The 12,917-nt window shown below is 36.5% G+C and overlaps 1 protein-coding gene across 4 annotated transcripts in view; it reads left to right on the forward strand.

Annotated features, from left to right (window-relative positions):
* WDR7 (WD repeat domain 7) overlaps positions 1–12,917 on the forward strand; it is a 287,515-nt gene that overhangs the window by 170,550 nt on the left and 104,048 nt on the right. For all 4 annotated transcript variants that reach the window (XM_070420352.1, XM_070420351.1, XM_070420354.1 and 1 more), the window contains one exon: positions 1,835–2,056. In XM_070420352.1, coding sequence (XP_070276453.1) covers positions 1,835–2,056 — 222 coding nt within the window. The remainder of the gene's footprint in view (positions 1–1,834; positions 2,057–12,917) is intronic.

Here is a 12,917-nt window from a genome sequence, read left to right on the forward strand (position 1 = left end):
ATTACATTTTAGTAAAATAAGATTGTGTGCAGATTATACTACGTTGTTTGTGTACATGTATATCATGATATTCTTTATTCTCTATGTAATTTAATGGATGCTGGTAATATCACATAATAAATACCAAACAAAAAAATAAAAGGTCGAGGCTAGGGTAGGACTAAGCAAAGGACTAAGCAAAGGCCCTCTACTGGGGATTGAGCCTGCAACCCAGGCATGTACCCTGACCAGGAATCTAACTGTGACTTGGTTCATGGGTGGAATTGGTTCAACCACTAAGCCACACTGGCCGGGCTATCGTTTGAGTCTTAAATTCATCATTTCTTCCTTTGTGAACAGGCTCATCTTGTATATATGCACTAGTGAGCTCTTGAGAACCTGGACTATTTATTTTTATGTCTCTAATTTCCTGGCCCAAAGTAGATGCTCAATAAATATTTGTTAAATTAGTGGGAAAATGTATAAATGAATTAATGAGCAATCTTTTGTAAAAAAAGAGTCATTGAGATAAAATTTATATTTCATAAAATCTATCCTTTTAAAACATAAAATTCAGTGATTCTTAGTATATTTGGAGTTGTGCAGATATAAGCATAATATAATTTTATAACTTTTTATCGCCTCAAAAACCTAGCACTCATTAGCTATCCTTAACCATTTCACTCCTGCCCCACCTCTAGGCAATCACTCATGTACTTACTGTCTTTATAGATTTACCTATTCTGGACATTTTATGCAAACGGAATCATACAATTTGTGATTCTTTGTAAGGACCTTTTCCTTAGCATAATGTTTTCAAGGTCATCCACATTGCAGTGTGTATCAGTACTTGATTACTTTTTATTACTGAATAATATTTTATTGGGTGGATATACCACATTTTGTTTATCTATTTATTAATTGATGGACATTGGAGTTTTTTCTACTTCTTGGCTATTATGAATAATACTGCTGTGAATATTCATGTCCAAGTTTTTGTGTGCACATTTGTTTTCATTTCTTTTGGGTAGATAGATACCCAGGAGTGGAATTGTTGGGCCATATGGAAACTATTTTTATCTTTTTGAGAAACTGCCAGACTATTTTCCAAAGTAGTGGTACCATTTACATTCCCACCAGCATTGCATGAGGGTTTCAATTTCTGTACATCCTCAACAACATATGTTGTTTACTGCCTGTTTTTTTTTATTACAGCCATCTCAGTTGATATGAAGTGGTATCTCACTGAGTTTTTATTTACATTTTTCTAATGACCAGCAATATTGAGCATCTTTTAATATGTGTATTGGCCATTCATATGTCTTTGAAGAATTAGCTATTCAAATTTTTGCCCATTTTAAGAGTAGAATTTTCTTATTATTGAGTTGTAACATCTATTTTGGATAAAATCCCATATTAGATTATGATTGACAATATTTTCTCTCAGTCTATGTGTTGTCTTTACTTTCTTGATACTGTATTTACAGTGCAAACATGTTTAATATTGATGAAATCCAATTAAAAATATTTCAAAATTACTTTTGCTTTTGGCATCATATCTAAGAAATCATTGACTAACTGAAGATCATGAAGATATGCATCTATAATTCTTCTGCAAGTTCTTTAGTTTTAGCTCTAATGTATAGGGCTATGATCCATTCTGAGTTGACTTTTTGCAAGGTGAGAGGTAGAAGTCCAAATTCATTCCTTTGTATGTGGATAACCAGTTGTCCCAGTACCATTTTTTAAAAAAGACTGTTCTTTCCTGAATGAGCAATCTTGAATGTTTCTATAATCATGACTTTTTTTTGTATTGATATTCGTTTAATTTATATTCTTATGTCTTGATTTTCAGGTTGCTTACCAAGTGTCCCACAAGTGAAAAAAATTTCCACATCTTATGAGGAAAGACGGAAGCAAGCTACTGCTATTGTTTTACTAGGAGTCATAGGAGCTGAATTTGGTGCTGAAATTGAACCTCCTAAACTGTTGACCAGACCTCGAAGCTCTAGTCAGATTCCTGAGGGATTTGGTTTGACTACTGGTGGATCCAACTACTCACTGGCCAGACATACTTGTAAGTTTTGAAATTCCTAATGCTGATGTATCGCTTCTCAATACATATTATTTGTTAACAAAATCTAAGAATATTGAATATATCCCCAGTTTCAACTCACATAGGAGGCTCAGATGAAGTTAGGAAGCAGGACAATCTATTTGGCACATTACCCTGTGTCATAGTTGCCCAGACTTCTTTTCAAAAGTTCAAATGTGGTTTTTAAATGCTTTTCTTAACACATTTCTGAGATTTGAGTTTTCACAATTTGGTCAAAATTTTAGCCAAAATTTATGAAAGCTAGCTTTAAGTTAAAACTTTTAACTTACGAAATCATTTCTCAAAAACTACCCAACATGTCCTGAACGTGATTTGAAAAGTTAGGGGTGGAGGTGGAACACCAATTATTTTCACTTAAAGATAACATTTTAAAGTGTATGAATGAGGAATTGTGAATTACCTCTAATTTAAAAAATATTCCAATACCAGTTTTAAAATGGTGAAATAATTACAATCAGCGCTCAAAGGGTTTGTGTCATATTGCTCTAGTTCTGTAGTTGGTATGTTAATAACAGGTAAGAGTATTTTATAATGATGTCTGTTGTTACCTTAATGTTGGAACTTCTTTACATAGGTCAAAATGTTCCTGCCGTATTGCAAAATCACTTCTAATGTTGTCATGTTAAGGACCAAATATTCTACTGAATACATCACAACCTTTTTTTGTAAAACAAATTGCAACATGTTCTTTAGATGTTTTTTGTTTTTTTTTAACTTTTAAGCAAAGGAAAAAGATATATGTTAATTTGGGAGTTACGATGGCCAAGAATGTCATTGGATCATTATCCTGTACTTTTGCTGTGAAGTCAAGGGACTCTATTGGAGGTTTTTATCACTGAAGCCCTATTATAACTTAGCTGTTGTGCCCCTTCTCTGCCTTTGGTTCAGAATGCAGCAAATATTTATTAGTGTCTGTAATCTTTTTATCTCTACTTGATATTGAGAATCAGAGAGTAATAATAACAAGACCACCACCAACAATAATAAAGCTACTGATTGTTTTGAGTACAATTTTAAGCTTTTTCTATGCATTAACTCAGTGCTCATAGTCACCTTTTCTTTTTTTCTAAAAATATTTTTATTGATTTCAGAGAGGAAGAGAGAGAGATATAGAAACATCAGTGATGAGAGATAATCATTGACTGACTGCCTCCTACACTCCCCCTAATGGGGATCGAGCTCACAACCTGGGCATGTGCCCTGACGGGGAATCCAACTGTGACCTCCTAGTTCATCGGTTGACACCAAGACACACCGATTGGGCCATAGTCACCTTTTAAAGTGGTATCTGCATTTAACACATTAGGCTAGGGGGCACAGAAAGGTTTAGTCAGCCTGGCCAAGTTCATACTTCTAGGAAATGGCCTTTTGAGGCTCAGCACCATCTGTTGGTTCCAAAGCTCATGCTTTTGACCAATATGCAAACTGCTGCTGTTCAGTGGTTGCTAGTTGAAAGGGCTTAATGACTAACCTGTGCTATCACTTTATAACTTGGAAAGTACTTTTTTTTGGCATTAAATTTGCCTACCACAGTTTATAATTATCAGCTTAAATCTTGCTCTCCTTGTTAGAAACAGTTAGCTATCTAAATATGCTATGTCTTATTTAGGCTCTTTTCAATCAGTTATGTGTTAAATTAACCAGTTATAATGTTAACCTTCTTGAAGTTGCTGTATGTATTGCATTTAGGATGTATTGGTACCATTAAAAATTTAGCCTTTATGGCATCCCATTGAATGAGATAATAATTATTATCCTCATTTTGAGATAAGGCCATTAAGATACAATATTTGATGAACTTTAATTGCTAATGTAGTTAGAGGTATAGAGGTGAAGTCTAAACTTCCTCATAAAGCCGTTCTGTGAAAACTCTTTATGTCCCAATTATCACATTGATGGGAGGGAAGAGTGATACTGATACTTAATTCAAAAGTCATGTTTAGCCCTGGCCGGTGTGGCTCAGTTGGTTGAGTGTCGTCCCATGCACCAGAAGGTGGCCAGTTGAATTCCTGGTCAGGGCACATACCCAGGTTGTGGGCTTGGTCCCCAGTAGGGGTCATGCAGGAGGCAGCTGATTAATGTTTCTCTCTCTCCCTTTCTCGCTAAAGTTAATACAAACATTTTAAAATTAAAAAAAAAAACAACTTTAAAAAAGGCATATTTAATTTAGTTTTATAATACATTTTATACTTAGATTTGAATACATATGAATCTTTTGTGAGTATTACACTTTACATGAAACATCAAAATCACATATTGAAGACAAAGCTGAAGGACTCTGTGATTGAGAGCCCTAGACTTGCCCACTCTATTACCTGTACCCTTGGTAAGTGAAGTGTCCCTCTTCATTGGGTCACAGTTTCCTCTTACATAAAATAAAAGACCGGAACTATTCTCTTTTTATAGTCCTTTTTGTCCAATTAGTCTCTGCTTTTGAAGAGAAATAGAAAGCATCTCAGGAAATTCACCTTCTTCTTAACCTTCCCATTTTCTTCTCAATGTACCGATAGATGCTTCACGTCAGCCCAACTTCAGTCGAGATTCTTCATTTGTATTTGGACCCACAGAATAAAGCATGTTAGACTATTTTACAGTATTATTTATAATATTACCTTGTAGGACTTTTGGTTCTTTCATTTGGTCTCTTCTCAGTTTATAATTGTGGAATTATGCTGGCACGTCTGTAGTAAATTCCATTTTGATCTCTCATTAGCTTTCTTACTTTGGGCAAGTGTCATAAGTCATTTCCCTAGGCAGCAGACTCTGAGGCAGATTTGTATGCAGACCTGTTCTGGGATCAATACCTTTAGGAGAGTGAAAGAAGCAGGATTGGGCAGGGGAGAAGTTGAATTGCATTTCAATTGCCTAGAAAGCCTCAGCCCATCTCAGGGAACTCTGGAGCTGGGATGGCCCTTCAGACTTGTCCTGAACTAGGACTGAGGGCTTGGCCTTTAATCCTTGTGTCAGTCAGTCACTGGAATCAAGTCATTGGTGCCCTGAGCGGAGAGGGGGGAGGAGGGGAAACTTGAGTGAGGCAGCTCTCTTCCATTTAAGGCAAACCCCACAGAGGGACTGGGCTGAGGTGTATTAGCCACTAACACACCATGAGCTTGGGAAGTGAGTGCTTCAGTCGTGGAGGTGAGGAGATGGGCAACCTCTCCAGGTCCCACCCAGCATGTAACTCAGGGGTGTGGAACCTTCTTTCTGTCAAGGGCTGCTGGGATATTGATAACATCATTGTGGGCCGTACAGAATTATCAACTTAAATATTAGCCGGCTGTATTTGGTCAAACATTTAACTCACCCCTAATGCCTTGGCAGAGCCAGACCAAATGATTTTGAGGGCCTTATACAGGGTATTCCCCACCCCTGATGTAATTAATTTATCTGTGACCTAGTTCCCTTTCTATCAACAGAAATGGAGAGTGGGGCTGCTATTTATTTAACACACTTTTTATTCCTGCTTTATACAGAGCTCCTATTTCCCTGCAAGACAGATATTTTATCCAGCACCTAGCACAACACAAGACACATTAACAATAGTTACTGAGCATTTACACTGTCACAGGCATTTTGCCCGTATTATCTTATGTGATCTTCTAATCCTATCAAATAAGTCCTAATATTATTCCCATTTTTCAGACGAAGAAACTGAGGCTTTGGATTAAACTTTCTTCCTGCAGACAATAAATTGAGGGCACAGGTTAAATGTTTTAAGGTCATACTGCTAAAAAGTACCAAGCCTGGACTTGAACACCTATCTCCCAACTCCAAATCAGCGTATTTTCACCATTTCAAATAGTTTTCTTGTGTTACAAACAAGAAAGATTCAGAAGTGGCGCTGAAAAAAGGAGGATCAAGGCAGCAGGTACCAGGCCACCTTTAAATCTGAACATTTATTGAATCGTTCTTTAGGGATGTGCTGGTGCCATGGAGATATAAATGTGTGCAAAATCCACACTGCTGTAATTGTGAACTGGCTTGTATCTGTGGTGTGAAATATTTCGATTAGAAAAAAAAATCACTTTTTCCCTACAGTGGGGCTTTAGAAATATCATAATATTAGAGTTCATCAGCTAGCCAAGGTGTATAACCTCACTGATGTTACATGGAAAATACTGTCTTTATGTGCATTTGTGTTTTTGTTCTGGGAAAAGGATTCACAAATTTCATTCAATTCTCAAAACATAGTCATTAAAATAAAAATGGATAAGAACTCCAAGAGTTTGTTAGAATGAATTATTATTATGATTTTAAAAACAATAAGTTATGTCCCTCTTAGTTAGTTCAATTATAATACCACCAAATAGAAGCTTCAGTTTGATGTCACTTAAGGAATATTTCAATTATGTGAGAAACTGTATTTAGTTTCCTATGGTGCTATGTTTGACTTCATTTTGTTGTAGTCTGCTATTGTGAAAATGATTCGCCAAATACTTCCTGTGCTTCCTAACAATGCATGTTTTGTTTAATGAATTTGTTAATACTGGTTGAGGATGATTTTATAATGAATTTATTTCCTAAGTTTTAAGGTAAGAAAGTTAAACCAAATCTCAAATGTTTTAGCAGCAAGATTAGGACAACTAGTGGTAGCAAAACCAGTGGTAGGCACACGATACAGAAAAGGTACCAACAATGACGAGGAAAGCAGCATGCCGCTTGCAAGGATAAGCAATGACAAAGGAGTGTATATTTTCAAAGTTTACAAACAAGTCATCAGATTGTGTTGCTGAGTTGCTGCTGTGGCCACAGAGATTGCATTTCTCATTACTTAGCCTCATTTTTCTAACCTGGCCTTTCCAGCACTGGGATGGAATCCTGCTTTCTTATCTGGCTTCTTACTCCACCGTCAACTTCATTCATTCATTCTCATTGCACCAACTCAGCTTTCCATGTTCTTTCCCACCACTTCTCATTTGTAATTTTACCTTTGAAAATCATCTGGTCCAGGTGCCACTTTATTTGCATCGCCATTACACCATCTGTGTTTAGAGCTGTAATTCTTCACTCTGGCTATGCACTAAACTCAAATGTAGAGTGCTTTAAGAATATATAAGCATTACCCTAGAGTTCGTATTCAGGAAGTAGGGGGTAGAATTTGGGTATGTATGTTATTTTTAAAGCTTCATATGTAATTTTCTTTTGTAGTCAAAGTAGAGAAACCTAGTATAATATAGAATTCTTTAGATGTTTTAATTGGTTATATGGTTGTTTTGCTCATTAAACTAATGTACAAATTATAATTTTCTTTGTATTTTAAGAGGAAAGAGAAAATGGGAACTAATCAGAGTAAATAGGTGGCATTTATATTAGCCTCAGAGCTAATTCTTTTAAAAATATATATATATATTTTTTTTTTTTTTATTTCAGAGGGTAAGGCAGAGGGAGAGAGAGATGGAGACATCAATGATGAGAGAGAATCATCAATCAGTTGCCTTCTGCATGGCCTCTATTGGGGATCAAGCCTGCAAACCAGGCAAGTGCCCTGCCAGGCAATCAAACCATGACCTCCTGGTTTATAAGTGGACACTCAACCACTGAGTCACATTGGCCAGGCTCTCAGAGCTAATTCTTGAGGTAGTTCATTTTTTTTTTTTTATTGGAATTTTATTGTTCTAGATTACTTGGGTTTCAGTCTTAATATCAACACAAAGTAACTGGTAGCTCAGTTTCTTTAACTAAACATGGGAATAATGATAGCACTTACCTCACAGAATTATTGTGAGGATTAAGTAAATTAGCGTATGGAAAGCATTTAGAAAGTGCCTGACATTCAAGTGTTAGTCAAATGTTAGTAGTTATTATTTTTACTAGAAATGTTCATAGGAGGATAAGGAAAAGAAATAGCTCTTTTTAAAGCATTGTTATCTAATAGGAGATTTATATGTATATATGCTACGTTTTAAAATCTTTTTAAGAACCTTAGGAGGTAGGTATTGCTGTCAATATTTTATATATGAGTTAACTGATACTCACAAAAATTTAATAATTTCCTTAAGGTTGCCTGTCTTGTAAGGGATTTGAATCCAGATGCACCCCCCCCCCCCCCCCCCAAGCCCAGAATACTTTTCCTACAATACATACATATTCCCACTGTTTGTGGCAAAGCATGTTGTTCCTAGAGGATTTATGTAAAAATATACTAAAACACCAAGTTTTTCGGTAAAACCATGTGTTTTACGTTGTTTCTTATTTTAACCACATAAACAATATGAAGCTCATATCCAATGGAAATTTTCACTGTTGTTATGTTTTTCCTTGTAAATAATTTATGTTGTGTAACAGCTTTATCATTTTTAACAGAGATCTGACGCTTGCATTATAGGCCCTGTTTAGTGATGTAGTCCCATCCTTGTTCTCCAAAAATAACTTTAATTTTCAATCATTTTCTGTTAATTCACTGCACTGATGGGCTTTAGGTTCCTCTTCTATAAAACAATCAAGTTGGACAAGGTTATTTCTAAAGCCACTTCATCTACAATTGCAGGGTTCTGTGAAATTATTAATGTGATTATTCTTTCTCTAACTATATGGTAGATTGCTTGTGTTTATTGCTGCCACTTGAACTTGGTTATCTTACTTTCTTTGCTCTGTACCAATTGTTCTATCTGTTTTTAAAGGTTCCACAGCTATGCCATATGTTTGACACTGAGCATCTTGAATGTATTTTCTGCCATCCCTCCTTATGGGATTCTTATATCAGCTTATCAGGCTACAGTTCTTTCTACATCACATATTCTCTACACATATCCAGCTTCATGGACTTGCGTAATATTGAATTTAGTTCAGTAACTAAATATAATAGTTTGAGATTTGTACCTTATAGGCATATAGTATGAAGTCATTATAACAATTTTTTTGGTCTAGATTGTGATGAAGCATTGGTATAAGACTCTGAAAACCATCTAATGTATGTATTAGTTACCTTGATTCAGTTTTCAATTTTAGTTCAATTTTAAATGTCCTTGATTTCTTGTTTCCCGGACTGAGTGTAGTTGAGTCAGTGACAAGTGTTAGCATTGTATTGCAAATGGCAACTCCCAGCCCTCCTTTTTTTCCCATAGGACATTCCTAGTTCTGGTTTTTAAATAATCTTGGTCTGAGGTTTTCGGACAGCTCTGCAGAATGGTCCTTCCAATTTATATGTCTTTTTCCAATTTATATGTCTTTTTTCAATTTATATGTCAGTTTGGATTCAATATTATTTTATAACAGTTTCAGATGTAAGACATAGTGGTTAGACATTTATATAATTTCCAAGGTGATCCTCCTGGTAAGTCTAGAGAACTCACCTGGCACTGTATATAGTTATTACAATATTGACTAATTCCCTATGCTTTACTGTATGTCAATAGGGGGGAAAGAGGGACATAGCGAATACTTTTAACAATAAAGACTTAAAAAACAAAAACAAAAAAACTAAGGTAGATCATATCACTCAGGGGTAGCTAGATAATTAATCAGCAAGACAAATAACAAAAAATCAGTAGCTTTTGCATAAACTAGTGAACAAAATAGGGACATAAATGTGTACATTTTTATTCAACATTATAGTAAATAGTATCTATTCAAGGGTCTTAAATAACAGTGACCAAAGTACTAAAAGTGGTTCTCCCAGTTACAAATAAGAAAAGGGACTACATTAGAAGGAATCTTGAGATAGGTGGTTTTGAGTATGCATACAGATAGAAAAAGAAACGTAGATTTGCGTGGCTGATGACCAAAAGAGATAAAAGAATCTCCTAGGGGTTCAGAAGTAGCAGAAGATCAACTACTTGTCTAGGATGAAGTAAAATGGATAATAAGGGAACTAGGGACTGGGAGAGACCCTCTTTCCAAGGAGGTGGAGCTACTGAGGAACCCCCAGCCTGTGGGGCGTGAGCAAGCCTGCCCAAGGGCAAGGCCTGTTGTTGCCTGTGAGCAGCGGGGAGAGATGGGGCTGGAGGTTCTCTGATGCAGCACCTGTTACTGGGGGCAAGTGATGGTCCACCTGAGTCAGAGCAGCCAGCCATTTCCCAGGATTGGCAGGTCAGAGCTGCTTGCGGGAAAGAGTCTTTCCTCTTGCAGGATCACTCTGCTGACCTCTGTTGACAAAGCTTAACATCCTGCCAGCTGGCAAAGAGGTGCTTACAGAGTCCAGCACTACTCTTACAGGGGGAGGTGTTAGATTTGGAGCTGAGAGACTATAAATTGGTAACTGTCCTAGAAGAAATAATTGATCATTAAAATTCTAAAATCCAGTCTAATAAGTCAGAACTTGCAAATCACTAAAATTTTATTCTCTGCTTGGTCCTTTATAATGAACCAATTATTTTCACCATAAATATTTTTTGAATCGAGTTATTATTGTATTTTTTGAATCAAGTTATTATTTTATGTTTTGAAAGACTGACCAAGAAATTGTTCTCTATGTTTCTTTCTGAGAAGTACCTTTATCATAGCTGAATAGATCCCTAGGCAATATAGTCATGTTCCTACTGAAAGGGGTAGGCTTACAACAGAACTGCACCAGGCCTCACAAAGCTGCACTCTGTCCATGTGTGGTCAGCACAACTAACTCTGTTCTGCATTTACAGATAAATAAATGATGGTTGGCAACTATTGTTCCAAATTTGCATTTCAATGGCCTAGTAATGTCCCATCACTTACTTACTACTTCTCAGGGATGTTAGTGATAAGGAATAATTAATGATTTGTTAACAAGATCAGACCTTTGATTATAATGTACAATAGATGTACAAATTCTATATTTAACTTTTATTTGCCTTTTAATTGCTATGGATTTCTGGGTCTGCTACTCGCTACTTTATCAGACTGAAGAGATGGTTCCTATAATCTCTTATCCGCAGTCCCAGTGGACATTCCCATGTACTTTCTCCAGAATAGAGAAGGCAGTCCACTTCCATTAGATGTTGTAGAATGTTGCAGTGGCATCCATTTCAGCTGCAGTTGTCAGTCACCGGGCAGCATCTGGCGTTAGGAAAGGATGAGAATGACAGGCAGAGGGCTTACTAGTGTTTTCCTGTTGAATGGTTTATAGGGGATCACTATTGGTAGGTGGAGGATTCCTTGGAATTTTAAGCACTAGAGAAGTTTAGTCCAAGAAAAGGTAATGTATTAAGCCTGAGCTCATTTAAAATTCTACTTTGTCTGACCGACCATTGCATTACAGAGCAGTCTGCTCAGAATGTCTCCAGAGCTGGTCCTCTGCCCTCCCAGAGCTTCCTATGGCATTGGCTTGAGTGGAGCAGGTCATTCTGCTTCTGGGAAGAAGAGAGTTCTGGGCAGTAGCACAAGCCCTAAAATATTGATGTGGCCACTCTGAAAGTATAGTAATATTATATAGTTATAGGCAGTATGTCATTCAAGCTGTTTTTGTTGCCCAGAAATCATTATGCTGAACCTATAGGTTGTCAATCAAGTTAATTTTGGTAACTGCACAGTAGATTGTGCCTTTGTGGATGTGTATATATATATAATTACATAATGTGCTTATTCAATGGATGTAAAATATTAAAAAGTTAGTCTTTATATTTAGTGCCTCCCTTATATCACATATATGTAGTCACCTGAGTGCACAAAGGTAGACGCCCCATGGGACTCTTGTCCCTAAGTGCATATGCTGCAGGTGTGGTGTAGTATGGACTACGATGTATCAAGTGTTAGCTTGTACCCCATGACAATGCCATTCTTTAAAGTCAAAGTGGTCAAATATAGGCAGCCCTCAGAGATATTGTGGGTTCAGCACCAGACCACCGCAACAGAGCAAGGCATAATGTTTTTGTTGGTGGAGGGGCTTGCCTTCAATTTGTAAAAACCCAACATCTGTGAAGCACAATAAAGCTAAGCGCAATGAAATGAGGTATGCCTTATTGGCTATTTCACATGGTTCAACTTAATATTAAAGCGTAGTCTGTGCTGTGATTTGGAAGAGCACCAAGTCATTAAAGCAAATTATATAAGCCAGAACCCAAATTAACCACAATTGGACGAGAGACAGAAATGATGTTAAGGAAAGTAAAGCTAATGGGTGACTTATGACTCGATCCTATACTGAGGCGGCAAATGTGAGGTGAGCCCCTCATCACTGCACTGGCAGAAAAGATTTTGGTCAACAGATTTTTCACTCTCTGAATCATGTGTTTTATGTCTAGGATTATATAAATCCTTGAAGGTAACTTCTTTGACATTTGCTTATCTGGTTGCCTTCCTGACATACCTAACACAGCAGATTTTTCTTTCTAAACTCTTTGCTGCCTTTCTAACTTTTGAGCATCAAGGTGGTATTGTATATTTGCGAGTAGGGTGGCACTTTTGTTTTGCATTTAATGAATAGCCTTGACTGCAAAGATGCTATTAGAAAGCACCTCATCTACCTTTGAGATTGTGCATTTTTTATTGGTCTAATTTTATATCCTGATATTTCCTAAAGATGAGGGCTACCAAGGTATTTGAATTCTATGAATGCGATTATAATTAGTTTGATATTATTTTTAATTATCTTCATTCTTATGGTAAGATGTATTTGTTCTTTTGAGAACTGAGCTATGGAAAGTGAGTACCCAATAATAAAACAGCAACCTGTTGACATTTGTTTTTCCATTTTTAATACAAGTTGGATTCTGAGTTGTTCTGTCAACCTCAAGAAAAGGGCTACAGATAAGTTGGTAGACCCCGGTGCCGTCTCACTAGTGATAAGCAGTCAGTTTTTCCCATGTTATCCAGACATGAATTTATTTAAATATTTTGATTGAGACCTAGACTGATTTCACCTTGCCAATTCACAGTATATTTCAATTACAATGGACTTTCCTTAGTAATA

The sequence above is a fragment of the Myotis yumanensis genome, unplaced genomic scaffold, assembly GCF_028538775.1.
Source record: "Myotis yumanensis isolate MYYU_CA2020_CCGP unplaced genomic scaffold, mMyoYum1.0.hap1 SCAF_7, whole genome shotgun sequence".
NCBI lineage: Eukaryota > Metazoa > Chordata > Mammalia > Chiroptera > Vespertilionidae > Myotis > Myotis yumanensis.